The 26,704-nt window shown below is 39.1% G+C and overlaps 1 protein-coding gene across 1 annotated transcript in view; it reads left to right on the top strand.

Moving 5' to 3' along the window:
* The window catches only part of SEMA3D (semaphorin 3D), a 129,527-nt gene that overhangs the window by 30,889 nt on the left and 71,934 nt on the right, over positions 1 to 26,704 (top strand). Inside the window, exons 2-3 of the mRNA XM_036401220.2 lie at positions 10,101 to 10,291; positions 22,191 to 22,351. Of these exons, the coding sequence (XP_036257113.1) occupies positions 10,177 to 10,291; positions 22,191 to 22,351 (276 nt within the window). The 5' untranslated portion in view covers positions 10,101 to 10,176. The remainder of the gene's footprint in view (positions 1 to 10,100; positions 10,292 to 22,190; positions 22,352 to 26,704) is intronic.

Raw genomic sequence — 26,704 nt, forward strand, 5'->3', positions numbered from 1 at the left:
GAAGCTGTGAGATAATGCAGTGCCTGCACCTATGCTGTGTGTACTCCACTTGCCCTATGCACACATTGCTATTCTTGATACAGGGGTTTATTATCTGCCTGTGAATCAGTTCTTGAATTGCTTCAGCTTTTGGACAGTTTCATAAAAGAAAAGTGATCCTGTTTTCAGTCAGATTTTAATAGTAAAGTAGTTACTTCGTAAGCAGCTCAGGTAGACATTGCCCTTATCAGAAGAGTCTTTGGGAAGATAAGATCACTAGAGAATAGAAAAAGTCATTTGATGGCTTTCAGACATCCAAGTATAAGTAGAAGGGTGTTGGATGCTGGGCAAGACCTTCAGTGTGTGATTAAGTTCAGTTTTTCATTTGTCCATTAACTGCTAAAGGAAGTAGTAGAAAAATTAGGGTTGAAGGAGACATGAGGAAGTGATATGGTTTAGTTTGTATTTCAAAGCATGGATAACTTCAGCTTTGGATTAGATTGCTTAGAGTTATGTCCAGTCAAGCTTCAAATGTCTGCAAAGATGGAGAATCCACTTTCTCTGAGTTCATGTTCCAGTGTTGACAATCCTTTTAGGGAATGAAACCTCAGGACTCCCTCAAGATTGAGATTGCCTCATCATCTTAGGGGACAACTGACTGCTGGGGAAAAGGAAATGAGAAGTGGTGCTTTACAGCCTACCTTTTTAATATTGGTCTTCTGGTTATGGGAACTAACTGGTTAACCATCTAAAAATCTTTCCTTTTTTCAATGAAATACTGATTCAGCCTTGCACACTGTATCATCACTTTGTTCTCACAAGACAAAGGAAAGTTATTGTGATTTTAAACTAAAGTGGAAGTATTCTGTGTTGAATGGATTAGGTGATGCCTGAATTCTTGGTTTCTTTTTTAATATGGCTGTTTCAGATTCCAGGAACTGTCATGATAACACCCTTCACAAAGCAGCTTAAAAATAGACCAGCAAAACAACTATTGCACCAAATATAAATTGATTTCTGCTGTGACACAAACAGAAAGTTTTTTGAGGGTCTGAATAGATAGCAGCATGTTGTAACCCTTGAAAATGGTAAAATTGATGATCAGAGAACACAGGGCTATTAAAGCTTCGATAACCTGCTGTCTGAACCCACACTGGCAGTGTGTTTTTCCTTACGCAGCTCTGTGAAGTTCTTTATAGAAAATTAAACAGTGATTGCTTGTAATTTTCTGCAGTTTGCGCAAGCACTTAAATGTAACAAATAAAACACTGGAAGAAGTGATGTGTGAGCCATGGATCTCACTGCAGGAGCTGCAAGTCTGGTGTCCCTGTGGAGAAGGTAGGCTGTGTGACTAGGGGATGTGGGTACTGGTCCTGACTGCTAGTGTGGCCTTATCCAAAGGATGTCATCTCCTTTGGCAGCATTAAGGGAAATCCAGTTAACTCCTAATGATAAGGACAGAGGGCAGAGAATAGAGACATTAAAGCTTTTAAACTGCTTGGATGCTGTGATGATGAGTACCTGAGGGAAGCCCATCAAGAGGAACAAGTCCCCATTGAGCCAGTGACTTGTGTAAGCTCCCAAGTGGGATTTTTTATAGACGCTCTGCTGATTCTGTCACATACTACAAATTTAAATGAAATAAAATATTTTAAAAAACAGGGAACAGCAAATGTGTTCAGCCTAACAATAAAATAATTGGGTTGTTGGGCCAACAGAGATCACTGCTCTGCAGTGTACACATTCATATGTGTATCACTTCACACTTTGGCTGTACAAAATGTTTATCCAAAATTAGCTGGACAATGGATTAAAAAACCCCTTCTCCAATAGACTGCAAGCATATAGTCATGAATTATTAAATCAATTTGTTGGAAGTGGAAATTAAAATCCTTCCGGCATGTCTTTCCCTGTAGTGCAGTTTATACATTAAATTCTGCAGACTGTGCTGTACAGAGTTCACTGACAGTGCATCAAATAATGAGGCCATACGTTGATGAAAGGAATTTTAGGGAAATATGCCATTGGATATACAGCAAACAGATTTGATCAAAGCCCAGCTGCCCTATGAATTACACATTTTTTAACCATTGCTAAACTGTATTAGCCTGAATTCTTTTGAAAGTTATGATTTGACTTTTACACAGCTGACAGTAAACTAAATAGTACTGACAGTAAAGGAAACATCCTATCAGGATTTGTAAAATAGAAATAATTAAAAAAATGTTTAATTATATTAAGATGCGAACTACAACATGCAGTTGCCTCTACTTAACATTTGTAACATTCTGTTTTTATCTGAGAGTCTCACAGACTTTAGGTACAGCTGTGAGTGCCTGCAAGCATTTACACAAAATTACAAACTATTTGGCAATACATTAATGCTTACAACAGATAATCTAGCTACAAATTTTAGTACAATGAAGCATTGGCTGTGAAATGAAATTTATATTTTAAATATTTATGTAAATGTAAATCTTTGTTCCTTTATTTCTTTCTGCTTTGGGGAGGGTTTGTTTTGGTTCAGTTTTTGTTTTGGTAGTGTCTGCTGGGCTGTGATTGTGTGCATGATCTGCAGGTTGTGTTCCTGCACACAAAGCTGGCTGCCTGGTGATGCCTCAGATGTATGTATGGCTGAAATGTGTAACATATTGCTGTGTAGTGTGCAATTAATGGAGCCATACAGCACTGGGAGCTGGCTGAGCTCTGGATTGTTTGGATCAAGGACATGAGAGCCCCACCTACTCCCATCTGTAGATGTATCCGTGCAGACACTCGCTGGCTGTTCCCTTCCAGAGTGTGCACTGTTATTCACCTTGCTGCTGCTGTATCCTGCAGTAAGTCTGGATTTGATGTATCACAGATTTCATCAGAGTGCTGCACTGCCTTCCCATCAAGCTGGGTTTTTCACAAATGTACAAAAGTCATGGTAGGGCAAGTTCAAGTAACTAATCTGTAGAATACCCCATTGCCACTAGTTACTGGTAATGCCCAAAAAAATCAGCCAGTTCAGACTTCTGGTCCCTGCTAGAGGACTGGTGCTTCACTCCGGCATATGTTGGAAGGTCTCCTATGAAAGGAAATAACAGAGAACAGTTTTTCCATAGCAAAACACTGGCAAGAATTCCTGGAGGTGAAAATGAGACTGTAATCCTTCCTTTGTGTTGGCCAATGTAGGTTTATGTTTCTTCCAGCAGCAGAATGGTGGTTGCAGGGTCAGTGGTTTAGGTGGCTTGACAGTGCTGCCTGGGGTTAATTCAGGCTGCAGCAGGACAAATGCAATCTGCTAAAGTTCAAATGCTCAGGCAGGTCTCCCAAAATGAGCATTTTTTTTCTCTGATGGCCATTGTGACATTTTTCTGGCTTTCCAGTGTTTTCTCAAGAGCAGGCCAAGGCTGTTCCACAGGCAAAGCTTCCTGCAAGTGTTGTCTCCCTGTCTCCTTCACTCAGAGCTGAGCCAAACCACCCCAAGTGCTGCAGGTGGTGACAGACATTTCAGAGGAAAATTCTCTGTCTCTCTTTGAAACCCTTCAGACGTCACAGTACTTGGCAGAAAGTGGTTTTCCATCTAGTCTACCTTTTCATTAATGCCTCTAGGAATTTTCATGCTACTGCCTTTTTCTTTTCTTGGATACCAGAGTTACAAAGCTCATCTTAGAATCACTTTTCATAGCGTTGGTGGTTTTTTTGGTCTGCTGGGGAAACATGCTGTACTTAAAATAATGTAACACTGAGGTTTGGCTTAGGGCTCCTTTTGATTCTTATGTGTTGCTAAATCGTGCCTTACACTGCTTTCTTCTTTGGCTTGTGTTAGGGTTTTGTTGTTTGGGGTTTTTTGGGGTTTTTTTTTTTTTTTTTTTGGATGATCAGACTTGTAGGGCATTCTCATGTCCTTCTAAATAAAGAGTCTATGGAAAGCTGTTATTATGGACGTAATAGCTCAAGTCATAGTTCCTTCCCCAAAGAAAACAAGAGGAAACAAGAGGAAAAAAAAACCCATAAGAGATACATATATACATCTAACTTTAGAATGAAGATGTTGTGCAAAGATCCCAGCTTCACATCTGACTGGTGGGACATTTTATTTATGTGCCTACCTCCTTTTGGAAATACCATTTTCAGATGACAAATTGCTTTCCATCCATCCTTTTTCTTGAACAATAGATAATGTGTTTGAAAAACAGACTATAGAATGTAAAAAGTTATGAGTCTGGTTTTTTTTGGGGTTTTCTGTTTTTTTTTTGGTTGTTTGTTTGTTTTTTTTTTTTTTTTGAGGAGACACAATATACAACAATTAGGGTTAGAGAATAGCATTTGATTTAGCATCAGTCTTGGATTTATGTGTTACATGTCCAAAAGATGTAATGCCACAGATAGAATTTCTCAGAATCACCATTTGTAATGATACATAACATGTCTGTGTGCATGGCTCTCTATCTGCCACCTTCTGAAAAGATTACTTCTGTGTCTGTGTGAAATCTTTGGGTGTAATCCTGACCTCACTGACATTGACCTGAAAAATATCCTGATATCTTTTGAGGATGAAGTGCTTATTTCCTATGTGTATAATTTTAGGTACCCAACAGTAAATTTCATGGTCAGATAAGCTCTTCAGAACGATGTGACACAGATAATTCTGTAGAGTTTCTACCATTTCTGCCAGTGTTTATCTCCAAACGGACTACATGCCTGTTAGAAATGCTTCCACCAGTAGATTCCCTTCAGAAAGATGCTGAAAAGTATGAAAAAGTAAGCAAAATAAGAGAATTCCTTCCTTCTCTCATTTCACTTCCTTAGTCACCATTTTTACTTGAGCTTGAGTTCATCTCAACAAAAAAATCCAATGTAATCCTCAAATGTATTTTCTCTCTCTATTGGAGAGCTTTATTTATTATCAGATGGTTCTCTACAATAAGATTTTTTGCTGACTCTGTTCCCTCAATTGCATCCTCATTGTCTCTCAGACCCTTCATTTTTCTTTGCTCTATTTGGTTCTTCTCAAGTGGGAATCACAGCAGTGATTTTTCTTGTCAAGTTATTGGTGTTGAATGGATGGTGTGTAAATCCTGTGAGGAGCTCAGTAAAAGTTAAAGCCTTTATAGTTTTGCAAACCTCATTATGAGCTGAGTTATGCTTCTTAGGAGTCTGCTAATTGCTTGGGTAATTAACAGTAGCGAAGACTGCTCTATGGCAAAACCTCATCTAAACCAGGTACACTAAGCCTAGTGATTTATGCAACACAAAATGAAAAAAAAAAATCACTTACTGCAGGCTCACATAATGTTTTTTGATTGTACCATTGTCTTTTTGTTCATTAATTTCTCCTGGTGTTGGGAAGTGAGGTAATGCTGATCTGGGGTTTGTGTAAAAAGCAGTATCTTTCTGAATCCTGAAAGAGAACATTTTCTGGACTATGAACAGCACAAAACCTACTTAATAAGTAGGAGAATAGTGATGAATAATACTGTTTACCAGTTCTTGGATGGAGTTAGCTTTAACTGAGATTTCACAATGAAGAGAAAAGCATCTTCTGCCAAATAATAAACAGACCATCTAAGGGGTACAAGAACATAGTTTCATTGTGCTCTGGATAAATGTCATCTTTGTTATTGCAGAACTAAGTTAAGAATGTTAAGTAAGTCTAAAGATGTAATTTTATTTTTAGTCTATTTGATTTTCTGTGTTACTAATCTGAGCCATGTATGCTTACAGTTTTCCCTCTTATTAACAAAGACAATTCAATATCCAGTTCATGATTATAGTACAGTTTTGAACCACACAGTAGACAACCAGTGTAATTTTTCTTTTGGAATTTGTATGATAATTTCAAGGTGAGATATCTACATAATGCATTGGACACACATATCTGTATACTTGTAGTTAAAATGACGTGCTTTAAGTTTGTGTGCATATACATTTTCTACTTATAATAGTAGAAGATAATCTATTGAAATAAATAGATATTTATCTCTTAAAAAAGAGATGATACAGTGATAATGTACCTTTCAATAAATATGAATCATAGGTGGGGTGATTTTTGTTTATTCTTGTAGCTGATTAGTTTTAAATCTTTTAAAGCAATTTGTTTTCTGAAAGGCCACTCATGCTATTTTGTTGATGTCTGGAAGGGGACATCTTTTTCTCTCTTCTGACTCCATAGACCAAAATAAAATAAAACCTCAAGATGTCAAACAAGAATAGATGAGGAGAAGAAAGAAATACTCTTTCATCAGTGATAGGCAATTACATATTGAAGCTGCATGGCCTAGGCAACTTACTCATTAGGTTTATAATGAATTTATAAGCTGATAGTGACCAGGTTGTTCTAGATTTTCAGTTGTCACAATCTGCAACTTTGCTATTAGATTCACTAAAACCAAGCCATAACTCCTTATTGGAATATAAAATTCTGAATTTTAAAATGGCCTTGGAAAACTAGTGCTGGAAGCAGGTTTTAAGTTATCCTCCAATTCCATAAAGGCTTTTTTAACAGAAATAACTGAGATTTTCATGAACACAGTTTAAAAAGTGTGTGTTTGCAGATGGGTCACAGTAGTTTCAGCTCTGGACTTCATGACGCCAGGAGAAGTGGGAAACTACACAGTATTTGTGAATGCAAGATTTTGCATTTAGATAGGTTTGAGCTGAACGATCTGAAAAAGCTCCCACAAGCACAGAGCTCCTTACTGTCTGTGTGTTTGAGAAGGCTGAAGAGCTCTGTTTATTGCCACAAAGGGCCTGGAATAAATTATGTTTAGCAAATTGGCTCCAGGTTTTCTTGTTTCAGACAGTAGCTTCGGAGCAATCTGTTTTATAGGCTCCACGAGATGTGACCGATTGCGGGGAGGTGACGCCTCGTTTTAGGGACGTTTTTGGTTCGTGACATGGCACATGCGCCAGTCAGGTCTGGCCCCTCTCTCTGTCAGGATGGCAGCACACTTGCAGCTCCACTTTCTGTCCTCTGGCACTTCAACCCACAGCCCAGTCCCAATTTATGGGCCCCGCTGGGAGGTCCGAGCAGGATGGAGCCAGGCTGCTCAGCCCCTCTCAGCCCAGTGCCTCCCGCCCCTATGTGGGGCAAATAAAAGCTCCTTTATTCCTCTGGAAGTGCCCCCGTTTCAGCAAAGTGTATGCATGGCTTCCTTCCCTGCTAGGTCTTGCAGGTGATAATTAACACAGTGCAGTGCTATTTCCTAGCTGAAGCCAAGGTGGGGAAGCAGCTTTAGCCTCAGCATTTCTCTTTTCAGACTCTTTTTCCTCATTTATTTTGGATCCGTTCATGGTGAGGAAGTTTTAGAAGGTGTTGGTCCTTAGCTGAAGTATCAAAGAACTAAACAAACCAGTAATTTTTTCCTTCTCTGACCAAATTTGTCTTACTTTTGAGGGGAGGAAGGAATAGGGGAGTCAAATTTGCTTTTAGGTTTTATGTTTTATTTCTGCTCATGGGACTGTTTGCTTCTGATCAGTGTGACTGTGGGTCTTTTCAGCACAGGACCCTGATTGACATTGCATGTGTTACAGAGAGGAAGGATATTTCCTGAAGATTACTGGCAAGTTAGTTGGCCTGAAGTTCATTAACCTGAGCTAGACTGTTGGAAGGACTCTGTGTGGAAGCTGGAATTGTATTAGAGGATCATCATAAACTAAAAATATATGTGACAATCTGGCCAGATTGCAATGAATCTAAAGACAGGACAGGGTTGGCTCGAGCTCACAGACCAGCTGCCTCCAGTGTAAACTAACCGCCTTGTGAAAGCAAATGGTTTTTCACAGACATTATTCAAATAAAAGGGAAAAGGGGGAAAAAAAAAAAAAAACAACCAAAAAAACCCGAAAGTTCCCATTAGCAAAAAATGCCTAAATGAAAAAGTGAGGTTGTGAGCTATGGTCAAAGGCCTGAGTTTGGTGCTGATTCTCAATCAATTCAGCAAATGACAGTGCATTGACACAGCTGTTTTTTTAGTCAAATTTATTCTTGATTCTTCACAGTAATTTGCCTCAAGAAAATGAGCCCCAAATCCTTTGGTGAATTCCCTGTTGGCTGAGGCCCAGACCTTCAGGCCATGACTTCTCAACATACTTGCAGTGAGACTGGCTCCCACTTAATTGCTTCTTTTTGAAGTATGGTTTGTCACTATCATCCTGCTGAAGATGAACAGGACTGGTGTCTCATCTTCATATATTCTTCCCCCTCCTCCCCTCCCCTTCTTTTCCCCTTCTTCCCCCTAAATAGATTTCTTAAAGGCAGTTTAACCCTATGGTAGTCTAATCCACATCAGTCCTTCGTGGTCCACCCTCAAATAGATGTGTTGGCACAGAAGTAAAGGCCTTCTCTTTGGATCTCATACTGTAATGAAGGGAAGGATGAAACAGGCATTTCATGTTTGTCTGTTTTCTCTCCATGTCATCTCATGAACATGCACTCCCCTTGGCCAAGACCAGTGCATTCAGACACAATGTGAGTGTTGAAGAGGGGACTGAGAAGAAAGAAGCTCAGTGTTCTGCAATAGGAGCTATGCTTTGGGCATTTTACAAATTATTTCCCTCTTTCTCTCTCACCATCGTACTCTTCTTGCACACTTCCTTGTCTTTTACTATTGACAGAAGGTCTGGAGGCTCAGAAAGCCCAAGTTTCATCTGGGACAGATTTCCTCTGTCAGAACTGTTTCCATCCTTTCATGCCAGGAAGGATGAGCTGCCTGCATCAGGAGGTGCTGAATTGGTTCTGGGTGCTGCTGTAGCTCAAGAGTTGCCTGACCCAGTGCTGCAGGAGCTTAAATGCCAGACCAGGGGCCCCAAGCTGTGCTGCATCTCTCATGGGCTCGTAAGGAACCTCTCCTTTGATGTCTGTGCAAGTGCTGGCTGATGTGGGCACTAGGATTGCTCTTTTAATCAGGCAGTTCCAGTACCTTTCAGAAAAGAATTTTCATGGCAAGTCATGAGCCATTAATCTCTCGACTAACCATAACATTTCTTTACTCCTTGGTTTTACAGCATTACTCAAACACTGATATTTGTCATTTCACCAGCTGTCCCCCTTGACCTCTAGCATCATGCACTTGCAGGAGGAAGTATCTGATCTTACAAGTATTTTCATACTCTGATGTCTGTGATTTATTAACCATCAAGTTTTGCCTTCAGAACTCAAGATGCCATTTAAAATAATTTCATGTGCAAAAGTGGAGTTATTGGGCAAAAGGGATCCTTGATAGCTGGGTACAAAGGACACCAGGATTGCTGTTGCTGTTTTCTTTTCAACTACTGTGCTCTATGACCTCGAGGAAATAGGTTCACTGCAGCTTTATGGTTCTGTTTTTGCATAGGGAAAATAAGGACAGTGATAATTGCTTTCATTTGTAAAACACTTCAAGATTTATGGAATATGAATGACACATTAAGTGAAAAGTGCTGCAAAGCTGGCTTAGTTGCGCACTGTGCTAACAAAATCTCATATCAGCCTATTGACCCCAGCCTGAAACACTCATTAAAGTTTATAAGACATTTTGGTGGATGAGTTGCAGTTATTCTGCTGGAAATATCATACTGAAAGCACTTTTAAATACATCATCTGCATTGACTGTTTTTTTCTATTAAAACTAAACACAACTGCTTGTTCCATCCAGTTTTCTTAGTTTATTTATCAAAGTTTTGATGGGTATGTACTCATTGTTAACTCTGCTTGTACCCCCGTGGCATCTGAGACATTACAGTTCATTCTAGTCATAGCATAAACATAAAATAGCTGTTGTACTGAAAAAAAAAAAGAGTTATAAAACATTAAGATATCCAGTGGACGGGTATGAACTAACAAGTTGCGTGGTCACTTTTGAATGGCAAATCTTCTTTTTGTGGATACTGCGTTAATTTAATTTCTGCTTGAACTTTAGCTGTGCGAGACACTGGTGTTTGAAAAGTTTACATATTTTTCCAATGTCAAAATGTGTAAATTTAGTATTAAAGAAACAAAACATTTTTACTTGTACTGGAGAAACAAATACTTTTGTAGCAAATAAATTAAATTAGCTAGTCTTTAAAGATAGGTCTGGCGGTCTGGCTTGCTTACAGAATTATTATTTATTCAGTAATGCAGGTCTACAGATGTTTTCCTTTTTTTCTTCCAGATAAAACTTGGGTTGTTTGAAAAGTGAAGAGATATTTCACTGTAGTGCAAAAGAAGATACAGAAGAAGAGAGCAGAATGAGAGCTGTGCAAGCGCCACATGCCTGCAGCTTGCTGTCTTTAGTGATGCTGTTCCTTCCAGTCACTGGAACGTCAAAACAAAATATCCCAAGACTGAAGCTTTCCTATAAAGGTAAACTTTTCAGTATTTTTTTCTGATTCTGCTGCTTTTGTTTTGATGTGATGTTGCCAGCAGTTCATTTGTATTACTTACCAGGAAAGCAAAACACAGTCCCAGAAATACATAACAGAAGCCTTAAGGATGGATGAAGTCTGCCTAGGGATGGTATTAAATTCTGAGGGGGGTTTGTCATATAGAGGCACATGTTTCTGAAATATAATTGTCTTTTTAAGCTATTATTTCTGTTTGCTCCAAGAGGATATTAACAGTCCATATAAATTAGAGGGGAGTGGTACTTGAAACACTCTGAGGCGCACTGGAGACATTTCCCTGTGACTGGTGGCAATTGGTGAGACATGGAGGACATTCACACCTTCCTAGAGCATCAGAGAAAGTCAAGAGAGCTGTCTCAAATGTTTCAAGGGGGCTGACATTAACTTTTGTAATTCTTTTTCTATCACTTTGTTGATATGTTAAACTCTGCATAAATGGTTTTCTTTGTCCTTGTCTTTCTGGATCACAAAAGTATGATTCTCTGTGGAATTTCTTAGTCTTGTGTGTAGTTCTTGTTGAGAGTGATACCATCTGGGGAGTTTCAACACAGACATATTTATGTATTAATGGACAATTTTTAAAAGAAGGTGGATTTCTTGTTCCTTTGAATGCAGAGTACACCTCCATAGGCACAGAGATGTGTCATTGATGCTGTCTTCTTTAGCTAAAACAAATGCTCTCCAGTTATGTTTCAACTGTGTCAGCACCCTGCCCTTATGGGAGATATTTCTGCTCTGTTTCTCAAACTTACGTCTTCCTATGCCTCGCAGAATTGCACTCAGGATGGTGTGATGGGGCAGGCTGTAAAGCCTTCATCAGGGCTTATGATACGTTTATCATGAGTTTAGCACCCAGAGGAATTTATTGAGTAAGCAGAATGACGTGCTATTTATTTACAGGCTTCTCTTTTGCTAGATTTGCATGCCACTGTGCATGCTATTCCACTGTGTATAGATGTGTTTGGATGTGTTTGTGTGAGAGAGACGGAGGAAGCGAGATCAAGGGATCTTGACAACATTTTTATAAATTCAGGAAACAGTTGCACTCACTGAAGCCAATGAATACAGAAACTGAAAGACATGACATGAGTTATGAAAGGTAGCAGTAAAACCCTCCTAACATACAGCCAGCCTTCTCACAGTTAGGCCGTTTGAGATAATTCCCAAAAGCAGCATATACCATATGGCAGTGGCATTTATTGTGGATTTGACACTCTTGATTAGTGAATTCCTCTCAACTTCAAAAGCAGATAGCCTTTGGCAAATTCCTGATGGATGCATTTGGCAGGTAAAGAGGGGGAGAAAGAAAAATTATTGAGGTCAACACAGGGAAAAAAGAAATGGCTGAAATCTTAGTTTGAAATAGTGGCAGAGACCTGCTGGGAGCGGTTGGGAAAATGCCTGAGCTCATTTAAAAAGACAATGAGCAGATGATTGATATTTAGGCCCTGACCCAAACTTTTATTAGCAACTTTATAAACCTTTCAGTATGGCTTGAGGGATACCGTTTCCTGTCCAAACTTATCCACCTATATCCCTGTAGGGGGGGAAAATCAACAACAGATACAGATGCAAAATAGCACATAAATCTTAATTTGGACAGATGTGATGGAACTGAAAAGCCAGAAGAAGAGAATTATGAGAATTTATTGTGCCTTGTCTTACCTTTTTGGGAGGGTGGAAGGTGTGTATTTTTCCACATGGAGCAAGAAAATATTCACTGCTGTTTTTTCACACTGGTGTATTGTAAATGATACCAGTATGGCTTATCATAATTAAACCGTATTTTTGTTGTTGATAACAGGATGTCAGATGTACTGAATATTTAATAAAGTTGTCAGAATTAAGTCTACCTTCCTTCCCCCAAGTGTTTCAGACAAAATAATTCCACGGTTTCTGTGAGTAAGATGTAGGAGAAATGAACTGTCTTGCCAGTTCTCGTAAAATTGTTAGTCATGTCATTGACAAGTCCTGGCATCTCTGTTCTTTGGAATTAAGACTTGAAATATCATGAGGAGGAGAATAAAGGATTCTTTCCTTTCTTTGTGGAAAACAGATGAAAAATGGCCACACCAGGCAGCTCCAAAGACCTGCTCACATGCATGTCAGAAGGGAAGGTTTCATTCCCTTCAAGGTGCAGTGTGTTTATGGCATAGGTCCATCTTCCCAGAAGAGCTGAGAATTTTCTGGGGTAGGAAAGCCGAAAGTAAGCAAGATTTTGCTCTGCAGTTACTGAATCTCCCATCTGCATCAGTCAGTAGTGGATGGGGAAGAGGGAGAGGATGGGGTAGTTACAGATATGTCAGGATAACTGCAGGAGTGCTTCAAGAAACCACAGCATGTCACAGCTCCTTTGTGTTTAGACAGCAATTAAAATTTTTGACCTTCTCTTAATGGCAGTTACAGGTTTTCATTTTCTCTGGGTTTCCATCCTAAGAACTGCGAATCTGTGCTGGAAATGTTAAGATATTCCAGTGAGTGATGTGGGGATCAATGCACTATCATATGATGGATTTTCTTTATTGTGTGCCCCAGTCTAAAAATGTGTTCTAAAAAATTGTGCGTGTGTAAAACTAAAACTACACACAATTCAATTGAAATATATCAAAGTCATATATTCTCCACTAAATTAATATAATAAACTATAATCTTTAATCACATATCTCATCCTTTATTCCCACATTTTCCCTGATCCATTAGTTGAAAAAGTCTCTTCTTCACTTAGACTTAACTTCTAGATATTGGTTCATGTCATTACTATCCTAGAAGTTGTCACTGCTCTTGTGATGTTTTTAGGGTGCTCTCACTGCATAGACCTTACTTAATCTACGTTTCTTAGATACTTCTACAAGTTTGAAGTGCTTTTATTATTATGTTATAGATTTAATATATGGAGGAGCTAAGAAACTGTCTTCTAATAGAAGATTCCCATCTTTAGAAAACCAGGGGATGATTTTTGAGTAATATTCCTTATTTTAATACTCTTTGTCTATCACTGCTTTCAGTCTATGAGAAACAGAGTGTATTTATCATTTTCATACAGCTGGAGATAACCTGTGACCTTCATCCAAACTGTAGAACTCCTCAAACACAGAAGTGATGTTCAGCTTCCCTAAGCAGCACATCCTTATTGTCTGCTGCCTCATTTAACAGCCTCATTCCAACCTCTAGAGCAGATGCTGAAGGTTTTCATAGACCAGTCTCATTCATTAATGTCACTTTCAGGACAGCATCACTTACTAAAGAATGGAAGGGTCTGTGTCCTAATTCATGTATGTTTAATTAATACAGTGTAGACAGTCTTGTTTCTGTCTATCTTCTGAGTAAAAGTATTTTTTTAATTAATTGAAAGGTACTTGCATGCATATTTTCTGAATGTTTCTCTAGGTTCTACTTTATAAGAAAGAGTAGAGAACAGCCAAACCAGAAGTTTTATTGCCTTCTAAGGAAAACAAAAATTAGACATTTTTTCAATTTGTGGCTATCCTAAAATTTCCCTGCAGAAATGCAGATTCCTAATTGCAAATTTAACCCTATTGATTTGATTTACTTTGCTGCGTTTCATGGACATCTTAGTTAGTGTAGTCTTTGTTCTGAGTGAATGCATTTATTTTACAAAAGTGTGCACCCTGGTTTATTGGCTGAGGGGGATGCCCCAGCCCAGATTTGGATGTTGTCACCAAAATCCAAATGTGGCATCCAAATCTGTGGGAATGTGGCCATGCCCCAGAGCAAGCCTTGCTTGCTGTGAACGGTGGTGACGTGATCAGATGACCAGGAACCATGCATTGTGACACAATACATAGGGAAAAGCACGCCTGAAGGTAACATTTGGCTTTTAAAACAGGATTTACTTAGCACTGTTAAAAACAACTATGGTAGTAATTTAAATCTAATAAACAAAAGCATTATTCTCAACTGATTTGTTTTTCTCCACATTGAATGAATTAAGATGCAGTCTCACTCCCACTGAAGTCATGGCAAGTGTTTGGCCACTGAAGAAAATTGAAGCAAGATCAAATTCACACTCCTCACTTTTTTCATCTTACATAAGTAAACTAAAGACAGGCAGTTCTTTCTCCTCTGCTGAAGGATGAAGTGCTAAATCATCTGCTCCATATGGAAATTAGCCATGTTTAAGGACTGTTTAGTTTCATGCAGTGTTTTGCACACAGGATTTTCTTCCCCCTAAGAGTGATCCATTCTTTAAACATGGTGAAAAAGCAAACAGAGAACATTTTGGTGCCAGGAATTCTTTTGAAAATTTGACTGGATGAGTACACTTGCTTAATCTTCAAAAATGCTCCTTTGAACATGCTACTTTACAATGTCAGGCATTCTGTTCTCTATATTGTTTTTGCTTTAAACCTATTTTATTTTATAACTGGAGAGATACTTGTGTGTTGCATCAGAGCAGTTAGTTTGCTAAGTTTCAGTACAGCTGGCTTATTTCCATGTCATGCATCATTTAATTATCCCTATAAAACATAGTTTTGCTCCTTGAGCCTCACTTAAACTGTCTGTGACACTGCAGTAATCCCAGTACCCTGATGGGTGTTGCACAACTATGACTGGTTGGAATGTGGTAAACTGGTGATATGTAAGAGAGCCTAGAAATGAGTTTGCATTTTGCAGCTGTGCTTGCTCTGCTGGAAGAGGAAGTAAAAGCAGAGAAAACCCTGCTCCTGTGGTAGTACCAGCAGCTGTAAATCTGAATGCTCATGAAAATCAAGGGAAATGTGCTGAGTGAAGGAGTGGTGTTTTCCTCTTGTTTATTATTTAATTAATTCTTGATGGCTTGTTATGTCTCAGAAAAATCTCTCAGATTCCTTTGCGGAAAAACATAAAGTGTTTATGTGAGAGTGAAGACCCTACTACTGGAAGATTGTATAGTTGCGCAAAAGACTTTGCCTGTTTTGTCTCAAAAATGCTTTCTGGAGGCAGTGATCATTGAGACTTAAAGTATACCCTAGCTTGACAATGGATGGGCACTGCTGTCCATGCAAGGAAAGTCTCTTGTATATGCAGTAAACTAAATATAAATGTGAAGACATTTAGTAATAGGAAAACCAGAAAATTTCTTACAGGCATTTTTTTTTCTTTTTTTAAGCCAGTGAACTTGAAGGTCAGATCCAACTATATGTTGCATTTTCTGTCATATAATTATCATATATATATAATGTCCTGGAGAGCAGCTTCCAGTCACTGACATCAACAGTTTACATAGCAGTTGAACTAAGAATAACCTTGGAGAACTGACCCACATCAACCTTTAAAGTGTAAACTGTAGCTCACTACAGTTTTTATGTTTTCGTAGTCAGAGAAGGGCCTCAATTGGATAAAAGAAGAATTGTGTTCAAAAAATACAGAACTATTCTGCTGAGTGTTCACTTGATTAAATCTTGGAAAATGAGAGGAAGAAAAACTGAAAGAGTGATACTTGGCAAATAATTTTTGCTCCCTTGTAAAAAGAAGGATGGGACAGCATCAAAAACAGTTTCCCTAGAAGAACGGGAAGATACATGATAAGCGGCATCAGCTCGAAAGAGGGTTCCAAACTCTTTCTTTGACTGCTTTTACTAATGACATCTGTTAAGCAAATCCAATTCAGAGCAGTTTCAGCAATCCCAACATTGTTCTCATTCTATGCATTATGGGATGGTGTCATCCACCTGATATCAGTCAGTGTAGCGGTGGACATCTGTGGTCACTGTTCAGGTTCTCAAGTCACATCCTGTTTCCCTTTCCACCCTCCCCATTTCTGCAGTTCCATTTATAGATGAATCCCTCAAAGAAGGGCTGAGGAATATAATCTCTCCTGTATTCACAGTCCTTTGGAGATAAATACACAAAGAGATAGCAGAAAGAGACAGAAGTTCCTGTATCAGTCAGAAAGATTGGCTAACTCTGTTTGAGTGAGACAATTCTGAAGACGGTGGGAGTAACAGAGGTACATCTTTGCACAAATTTGAAAAAGCAGACATTCTACTTTCTGAAAATCCTGGTTATACCAGAATTTCGCACGGTGTTGAACCATAGATTTTGAGAGCTAAGAGGTTATTGAAGGGACCAAAATTTTGTAATTAAGTTATTTGTCCCTTTTAGGATGGTACTAAATCTTCCTGCGCATCATCCAAGCAACCTGGATTTCTTTGAGAAGGATTTCTCACTAAATCTGTAACAGAGAATTAGCCTACATGACATGCTGCCCCAAAAGGAATAAGTATAAATATGAATAATAAAAAAATGTCCCCCATCAGTATGCGAGGGGTTGAGATCAGCTTGCCGCCGGCAATGCGAGGGGTTGAGCCACCCAACCTCTTTGAGCACCTGGCCCGAGATCCGGCCGCCCTCAGAGAGGCGATGCAAGCTTATGGTCGGCTGCGATTTCGCCTCTGGGTGCTGCTCTCCAGCCACTGAGAGGAGTTCCCTGCACTGAGCTGTGCTGGGATGGTCACACCCGATGGCAGCCACCTGAACTCTGCATAACTGCTGCATTTGTCACTGGCAATCCCGAAGCTGCTTTCCTGCTCCTGCAGAAGGAAGATGCTGCAGCACATGGATTCCTTCTGTGAACACATCTCTGAGTGGCCTTGCCCTTCACCTTCCAGTTCCATCAGTGCTGCTGACCAAATGTGTGAGACAGAAACTGGCTCCACGTGCACATCCTAACAGAAGACACTGAAGTTGAGAGAGGTTGCTTGGAGCACCTCGAAGACAGCAACGTAGCCTGTTTATGGGCTTAATGGGATTAATTAGTTGTAGCTGTAGGCTTTTGTTGTAGTTGTAGTTTTACTTGTAACTGTAACTGTATCTTTTGTTTTAGTTCTAACTGTAGCTGTAGCTGTAGCATTAGTTGTACATGTAACTGTAGCTGTTGCTTTCCTTGTAGTTGTAGCTGTAGCTTTAGTTAGACTTGTTTATCAGCATTCTTTGTAAAGGCCCTTTATTGTTGCTAGTTTTGCAAAGTTAGCCTTAGTTTAGAGAATTGAACTACACTTCTATAGTGCCATGTCTGCTTTTCAATAATATTTGGATATCTATGTTTGAAAAATTAATAAAAGGAGATAAGTTTCTCAAATCACCTGAAATGTGTTATTCTTTGTATTTAACCCTCTGTATCTTAGAGGATGTCCTTCCTCTACCCCTATCTGAAATAAAGATGTTTTGCAAACAGGGATGTTGCACATATTAAATATGCTGTCTCTTGAGCATTCCCAGAGAAATGCTTGAGGCTTGAAGTAAAGATACCCTGAAATGCCTGAGATTTTGCAGCAGAATTTTTTAGGAATCTTTGGAAAAGGAATTTTTTAGGAATCTTTGGAAAAGTTTTCTTTACACTGTCACTTCTTTACGCTCCTGGGGAGGAATTCAGTCTTAAGAGATGAAGACAGAGAAGTCCCTAACAGCAAAACATGTGGTTTAATACATCTTTTTTGGTCTTCTCATAACCAATGTTTTGACACAAAATTGTGACAGCAGAAAGTCATGTTTTCTCTATTCCTGGTTATCTCTTTCCTTTTGGAATGGCTCTGCTGGTCTACGAATATAATCTTTTCCACCAGGCCTATATAATACTGTGTAGCAATGAGAGCCACTTTGCATGCAGAGCTTTGTCCTTGATGAGATGCAGCTAAACAAAATATAATTTACTTCTTGCAGTACATAGTAGAAATTTGTAGTAGTTTGGAAGTATTTGTTCTCTTTGCCTTTGTACCAATACAGCTGGGGTCAACTAGTCAATTTTAAACTTAAAATTCGTTAGGAATTTGATAAATTGCTGCAGTCATGCTATAAATACTTTATCTCAAAAGTTTGGTTGAGAATTTCTACAATTCCCATGTAAATCTTCATGTGTACTCTCCAACATGAGAAAGGACTTGCTTCTCCATAAAGGAAAGTGAGGCGACCTCTGTTTTGTGTTGTATATGAAAATTATACAGCCTTTAATTTCAGAGGCCTTCAAAGGTGTCATTAGGTGTAACTGTTTTGAAAGAGGTTGTGATGTTCCCTTTCGGTGTGGTTTGTCATTAAAAAAAGTGTGTAACTGTTCACAAAGGGAATTCTGAGTCTCAGCCAAGTTGGCTCCACATTGTTGCATTCTTACACTATGCTGGAGTTGAGGAATGGTAGCATCGTCACCACAGATGTGACTTGATGCTAAGAAGCCTAAATATGTTTTATAAATGCAAATACGTATTATCAGAACAGAATGACATTTTTGCTGTTGAAGCCTTTTTGCTGTGGCTCTGCTGCTGGAGATTTTTTAAGAGTTTTTTTAAAGTAATCAATGATCATGCTGTTGTAAGCCAAGTCCACTGAGATACTGTGCTAAATGAATAAAACCCAGTCACTATTCCAGCTTCTACCACTCAGCAGTGAATTATTAACCCAGAAGGGAGTTAGCTGGATGCTTTCTAAATCACCAAGCTGGAAAAAACTATTTAATTTTGAGGAAAACAGCAAATAGAGACTATAAAACTGAGTGCTGGACATGTACTCATGAAAGATCATCCCTGTAACTAACTTCGTTACTGTGCCTTGTGAGAATGCTGTTTCTGTGTTAGCCAGCCTACAGAGATGCAGTGATTCAAATTGACAGCTTGCTCTAAGTTTCAAAATCACTGGGAAATGTGCTTTTCACAGTAAATTTTTCCAGTGTAATGTCCTTGGTGATAGTAAATATGTCTCACTGTGAAGGGAAATTTCAGCGCATAAGATTGGATTCTGTTGTTTTATGGAGTGAGAACAGTGATTAATTTGGCTGCAATTTAATCAACCCTCTGTTAATGTTTACTTGTGAAGTTTTATTAGGTCATGTTACAGTTATAATCTTATCAATGGTCATGCTCAGAGTCTTACTTCCAAGCTGTTTTCAGTAGTAGATGACTGGCCAAACCTGATTCTTCATTACTTTGCAGCTTGTGTTGTCATCTGCGTCAGTAAGAAAGGAGTGTGCAGTGTTGTCATTTCAATCTGGAATATTCTACGGATGTTTTCCTTATGATGTAATGAAATAAATGATTGTACAAGGCATCAGACAGGGCTTATTCCCACTTGAGTATTTCAGTCGTGAGGCAGCATTTTCCCCTTACTGTTGTAGCTCTTCTAGGTGGGGATTTTTTAGAGAAATTCTAGAACTGTTAAACAATAGATGAGAAATATCCATTTGGAATGGTTTCTTCAGAGATCATTCCTTTCAAATAAGAAGGAAATGGGAAGTAGAGAGGAGTCTCAGTCATCATCCTTCATGTATGTGGAGAATCAAATCCACATATTTTTGCAATTGACACTTTTGCAAAGGCCCATGCTTTTATTTGCACAAGCATATAATTTATCATTCCTTAGATCAAATTCCTGTGGCTGCAGATGGGAAGGAATTTTCCCTCATATTCTGTATGTTAGTTGCTTGTGTCCTACAAGTGAGGACTGAGGTTTTTATAGTGCCATGTTAACCATGAGCTGTTCCTAAGTGATCTTGGTGGCAGCTAATAAGCAGATCTTTTAAACTGTTACTAGTTTAGAAAAACCCTGTCATCTTTGTCTTCACAGAAAATATGAGAGAAAGGACAGTGCTGATGTATAGCAGTGTAGTCCCCAGCATTGGATATAATTTTTCAATGTGAAGCAGGATTTTTTTTTCCAAAGAGCTGCCAAGTAAATCTCACCTAGTGGAATAGGAGTGGCAATACATGGCAATTTATTTTCAGATTGTACCTTAACAACACCCTGAACTGAACCAGACAAACACACATAAACTTAAATAGAAGTGACTGAGCCAAAAAATAATTGTCTTAATTATATTCCAGTTAGTCAGATTAGTAATGATAAAATATTTTTCCTCCCAGAGTGCTGTTTATTAGCTGGCACCAGAACTTAATATTTTTTTGCCTGTCATATGGTTTGTGAGAGACCTTGGAGAAAAATATTTGGGTGGGATGTTTTTCCTTTTATTTCATTCAGGACTTTTTCTCCAAAACACTGGCCCTAATTTTCTTCATGATCAGGATGTGCAAATGACTTTTGCAGTAAGTCTGGCTTTTCTAGCAGGAATGCTACATTGTCCATCCAGTGCCAGGAGGGTGGAAATACCCTTAATTTTATGTTCAGTTTAAATACAGGATTTGCCTTTCTGTCTGATGATTTTCAAATAGTTTAGTTTGGAGAGTTTGCTTGTGGAAGAACTGATTCACATGTTTATTTTCTTTTCCCCAAAGTAATGACTACCAAACAAGACTTAACTATCCTTGTGCTCTTTTCTATATGTTGTTTGTGTCCCCATCCAGAATTACATCCACAGAGTATTCATTAGGCAGAATGTTACAGAATTTTTATTTTATAGCCCTTTAGCTTTTTTGCAGCTTTATAGATTCTTTCATTAGTTTCACAGAGCATTTTTTTTTTCTTAATTAGGTTTTTAAAGAGATTTGGAGCTACTGTTAATTCACAGTAAAACTTTATTGTCAAATTTTTGATTTTAATAAGGATCTTAAAGGTGTTGCTACTGGATATTCCCCTTACTATACCATCCTCACTGAACTGGAATAAATTATCTTTGAAGATCCCTTGATTGGCTGGAGGAGGAGGCCTGTGTAAGCCATGTGAAGTTCAACAAGGCCAAGTACAAGATCCTATACTTTGGGTCAGGGCGCAGTACTTGATATCAACACAGACTGGATGATAGATTGTGTGATGAATAGGTTGAGTGCAGCCCTGCAGAGAAGGACTTGGGGATATGGTAAATGAAAAAAAAAAAAGATTTGAGCCAGCAGTGTGTGCTCACAGCCTGCAAAGCTGGCTGTACCCTGGGCTGTACCACAAGAAGTGTGTTCAACAGGTAGAGGGAGGGGATTCTGCCTCTGCAGTCTGCTCTGGTGAGACCCCCACCTGCAGTCCTACATTCAGTTCTGGGGCACCCAGTTCAAAAAAGACATGAACCTTGGAATGAATCTTGATAAGAGCCCTGGTCATGGTCAGAGGCTGTAAGACCTTCCATATCAGGACAGGCTGAGAGGTTTGGGGTTGTTCCACCAGGAGAGATGATGGCTCTGAGGAGACCTTATTGTAGCTTTTCAATATATAAAGGGGGCTTGTAAAAAAGATGAGCAAGGACTTTTTACCAAAGCCTTAGTGACAGGACAAGGGGCAGTAGTTTTAAACTGGAAGACAGTAGAAACTGGATATAAGAAAGACCTTTTCCATTATGGAAAGTGGTGAGAAACTGGCACATGTTGCCCAGAGAAGTTGTGGATGCCCCATCCCTGGAAGTGTTCATGGCCATGTTATGTGGGGCTTTGACCAAGCTGATCTAGTGAAAGATGTTCCTTCTCATACTGAGGGAGTTGAACTGGATGATCTTCAAATGTCCCTACCCACTATTTCCTGCTCCTAATTATTCTTGGCTGGCATTGACCTTCTTTGCTGCTTTATATTTGGAGCACCAAATATGGTGAGGTATTAATCCTTGAGCATGTGTATCCATGAGTATGGTAATATAAACATAATTAGTTTTCTTAGAATGAAGGAAAGATATAGCGCACATTTTGCAAAGATCTGTCTTCTGTGGTTTCTAATTTATATTCAGTTTCTGGTTCTTCTATGCCATACAGATAATTTATTCAGAAAATTTTACATAGAAAAATATTTTGTGAAAGTAACTGTTACCCAATTTGGAAGTAAAACCCCCCCAGAGAACCCCAAAGTTAACAGGAACTGTATTATGACTTTGGAAAGACATGCTCCAAGACTGCACTTATCTCACTGGTATACTCCATGCTGGTTGCATATATTTATAAAAGACACTGATGAGTCATATATAAACATTTTGGATTATAAAGATTTTCTTTGTTTTCCCACAGACTTGCTGCTTTCAAACAGCTGCATCCCATTCCTGGGCTCAGCAGAGGGGCTTGATTTTCGAACCCTACTGCTAGATGAGGAGAGGGGCCGGCTGCTAGTTGGGACAAAGGACCACATCTTCCTGCTCAACTTGATTGATGTAAACAAAAATGTAAAAAAGGTCAGTGTGCTTTCCATGGAGTTTACCTCCTAAGTTAAATTTTGTTAAATTCCTTTTTTGTTTGTTTTGGTTTGTGTTTTTATTTATTTATTTCTTCACTGGGTAACTGCAGATTCATTGTGCAATGCAGTTTACCAAGATTTGATAATCTCACCTCCCACAGTTATACATATTATCTTTAATCAATTGAATTTCTCATGCTATATGATCTCCTGTGTGACTGATGACCTGCAAGAGATTAGCTATGTGGAAGAGCTCTGCAGTGCATGAAAATAGCATCAAAATATCAGCAAACAGGAAAAATGTAGCTCTGAGTGTTCACTTCACAACTCCTCTGGTCATGGTTACCCTCTTCATTTAAAAGCATTTGGAAGGAAATAACTGAAGACAGCTCTTTCATTGCTTCCTGGCATCACTGGGATTGCTTTACTGTAATACTGAACAGAGCAGAAGCAATTTGGATGTTTTAAATTATAGTAAAATGTAAGTGGCAATTTTAGCATTTTTGTTAATATCTAGAATTACTAGTGATAGGAAAAGCTCCACTGGGATCTGCTGTAGTCCCTTGCCTGTGCCCAGTGACAATGTGTTAAATTGAGATAATAAGATGACAATTTAGCTTTCAATATTTCTACCAGACATGGTGAACTGGAGCTTTTGTAAGCGCAGTTGACTGCTATGGGTGAAAACCAGATGCTTGTACAGGAACAAATGAAAACTGGTTTCCTGCTTCTTCCAGATATGAAGAAAATTTGAATTCTCAGCTGTGTTTGGTATTTTCTTTAGGCACCAGAGGGGAGTTTTAAATTACTGCATTCTGCTGCCAGCTCTGAAGAGGTAACTGACCCTGAATTAATGCGATTGCAGGCAGGGGCTGAACAGGTGGAACAAGATACTATTTTGCTCACATGTTTGAGAGCAACACTTGCTGTCATTGTATAGAAGAGATACAGTACCAGGCAGAATATCTTGTTACCTATCTTGACTTCAGCAATTCTGCACATGCCAGTTTTTGTAAAACTCAGATTCTGAGTATTTCAGAAAATTTCTCCTTAGGATGCTTTATCAAGCATTTAGCTTGCTTCTGTCATCTCAGTAACTGACTCAAAATCCACCCCCCTCCCCCCCCCCCCCAGGCTATTGCATTAATAACAGCACTGCTAATTATAATTGCAAATTTTCAGACTACAAATTGATTTTTGATGTAGCCTTTCTGTAGCAAACAAGTTTTGTTTGTGTGAAAAGCAGGCTTTTGTTTCTGTGGGATGCTGCGAGATGCTGAGTGCTGTCACTTCCCATTATGTTCAGTTGGGCTTTATGAGCCCAGACCTTGCTGGAGGTGGCAGCCCCCTGTGTGAGCCGCCCCTCAGTCCAAGCTAGTGACATTTTGCCTTTGGGCAAGCCCCCAGAGATCCTTATGGACCTTGTGCCTTCCAAGAAGAGCAGAACACAGAGCCAGGAGAAGTAACCTGCAGTCAGACAGTGGTATAGATGTTACAGAGAAAAGACTCTGTATTTGGGAGGAAAATTTGCATTTCCTAAGATGAATAGAGAATATATGCTTACCTATCTGTGGTAACCTGAAAGGAGGGAATAAAATTCCTAACCACTTGCATATCTAGACTAAATATGTGTGCAGGTTCAAATACTTCTACTTGTTTTAGTAGTAAACTAATAACAGTTTACTTCAGATAATATTTAACTTCTTAGAAAAGAAAAAGATGAGGCAAAATATATCTAAGTGGGACGAAGTGACTGGAGAAGCCTTGCAGAGCATCCTGGTGTGATGATTTCCAAGGCCTCCATGGGCATTCAGCGACTATATAAATGTATCTTCTTGCGTAGATGCCCAGGTAACACAAGGCAATGTCACACAAGTGTTTCTCTTTAATTCCACAGCTCTTGGTTAGTTGAATCTTGTCAGTGGAGGGAAGGGATGAGGTGAAGGAAGTAGCGTGAGGAGCTGTGTATAAATCTCAGTGCTGAGGAGGATGCTGGAGGATTCTCTGCAGTAGCAGGGAAGTGTCAGAAAGTAGCATTTGCCGGTGCTGTGTTTAGACTGACCGTAGTTTGGCTTGGCTCTGGGCCAGGCGGCTCGCTTCCAGGCTTTCCCAGCGTGAGGAAACCACACATGTTGGGACTACAAGGGTCTGAAGTGTGTCCTTTGTACTCCTCTGGAGTATGAGTCGTCTGGAAAAAATAATCTGCTTATACACAGCCACTAAAATGAGTAGAAATTGATTAGAATAATAAGTTTCTGCCTGTAAATGATGTGTTTATTAATGACTTTGAGGAAGGAGTGTTAAAAGCAAGCTGAGGGGGCAAGAGAGGTATAACGACTTTGAGACTAGAATGCAAGATTGTTCATAGTTTAGGGTTTCCTTTCTATAAAACAAAGCTGAACATTAACTTTAGAATGCTCTGTCCTGGGTAGATTCATCTTATTTAAATAAAGCTCTCAGTTTCAGATATTTGTTTTGTTAGGAGCTACTGATACCTCCAAAAGCCAAGTCAGAATCCCCAACAATTTATTCTCATATGTGGATATAATTACTTGGCAAGATTATATTTTAGAGTCTGAAGCTCTGTATTAAGACATTTCTAGAATAGTATTCAAAGAAACATCCAAAGCCTTGTATCCTGCTCCCTTCTCTAATGTATACATATATATAATTTAATAACTTCCTTTTTAAAACCTATTTATTTACCTAAATTAGTTAATTTGACTTACATAGATTAAGTTATGGCTTTATTTCCTGGTTTATTTTTCCTTATGAAATAAATCAATAGTTCTGCTGGAGTCCCAATTTCTTAAATCATTGTAGTTGTTATTCAATTTATTGTGTAATAGGTTGAAAACTTCCTTAGCTGGCAGCTTAAAAAAAGTCTGTCCGGTTTCCAGTGCTTGCAAACCTCATTATAAAATAACAGTAAGTACCACAGTGTAATAAGCAAGTCTTCCAGAATGACAGGCGAATGCAGAAAGCTAAAGTGATTATAGTCAATAAATATATAAAGTTTAGCAATGGATAATCATCTTTCTGTAGCAGGGATATATTTTCTCTGAAGTTTTCCTGTACAGAAGCCTTTAGCTTCTGTTGCTGCAGTGGCATTATCAAGTGCCATAGTCTTTTTTTGAAAGATCCTCACATGCCTGACAAATTCTGCAAGCTGTTTGCAAACTGGAAGAATTGAGATTTCTTCCTATGAGTAAAATAAAGATGATTTGTGAAAGAAAGCAGTTCTGCTGAAGGCTTCTGTGCCATTACCGCCAGAAATGCTGTGTAAAACAAAAGGATGTTTAACAGCATGAGAGGCTGAAAAACGAGAAGAAATTCTGTAGGAACACCAGGCCCTGGGATCCTGCTGGAAACATTACTTTAGTACATCAAATTTTCTCGTGAGTTTGCTTAAAGCCTTTTCTATTTTACTCCTTAAGCTAAATAAATAGGAAATACAGCATGTTGTCAGCTGGGTAAACAGTGGGTAAATAGCTGCAGAGCAGTGGTGCCCCTCTCTGTGGCTGTGCTAACAGTGCACGCGGGGTTACATGTCAGCGCGATTATCACGGTGTGATCCGCAGTGCGACCCGCCCAGCTCCGCGGGAATAGGAATGCTATCAAGGCCTGACAAGCTTTTGAAAAGCTGCCAACCTGCAGGAGCTGTCAGTGCTAGAAGACACAGCCCCATGTGGGCCAAATAGATAAACATGTCAGATCCCCAATAGCAGCTTTGGAGCAAGCTGTTTTCATCTGTCCCAGTGTGCACTGGCTCTGGGTCACAAATTATCATCGCTTGGAGCATCCTTGGTTTGTAGTTGCTACTGTTTCTCTGGCATGTGCAGCCGTCTTGTGACATCCTTGAATGCCCTCTTCTATTGACTATTTTCTGTATTTCGCAGGAAAAAATATACATATCCAAAAATATATATTTATCTGCTGGGTAAATGCTTATGAAATAGCTGCACGTAATTTTTTTCTATAACTCCAGTGCTTGCCAGCAGTTCAAGTGGGCTTGTATTTCAGCACTATTTGCAGTGTGACCCACCCATCTCTGCAGGAAGGGGAACATGTATGCAAATACATATGCATATTTATGTAAAACAGCACCCTTGAGATGCAGGAGCAGAATTTTACATTCATTGCTCTGAGAAACTTTCTGTCAGTCTATATAAGCGTGGTCTCAATTAGGAATGAACCCAGTGGGAATTTAGCCAGTACTGAAAGGAGGCTTTGGTTCTTGCCATCAGGCCTGAGCCTCAGGAATACATACAGAGTCTGAGGTGTTTACTGCAGCCTTGAAACACAGTAATACCAAGCTGGTCCTTCTTAAAAAATATGTGCTGCTTATTCT

This window comes from Molothrus ater, chromosome 5 (genome assembly GCF_012460135.2).
Source record: "Molothrus ater isolate BHLD 08-10-18 breed brown headed cowbird chromosome 5, BPBGC_Mater_1.1, whole genome shotgun sequence".
Lineage (NCBI taxonomy): Eukaryota > Metazoa > Chordata > Aves > Passeriformes > Icteridae > Molothrus > Molothrus ater.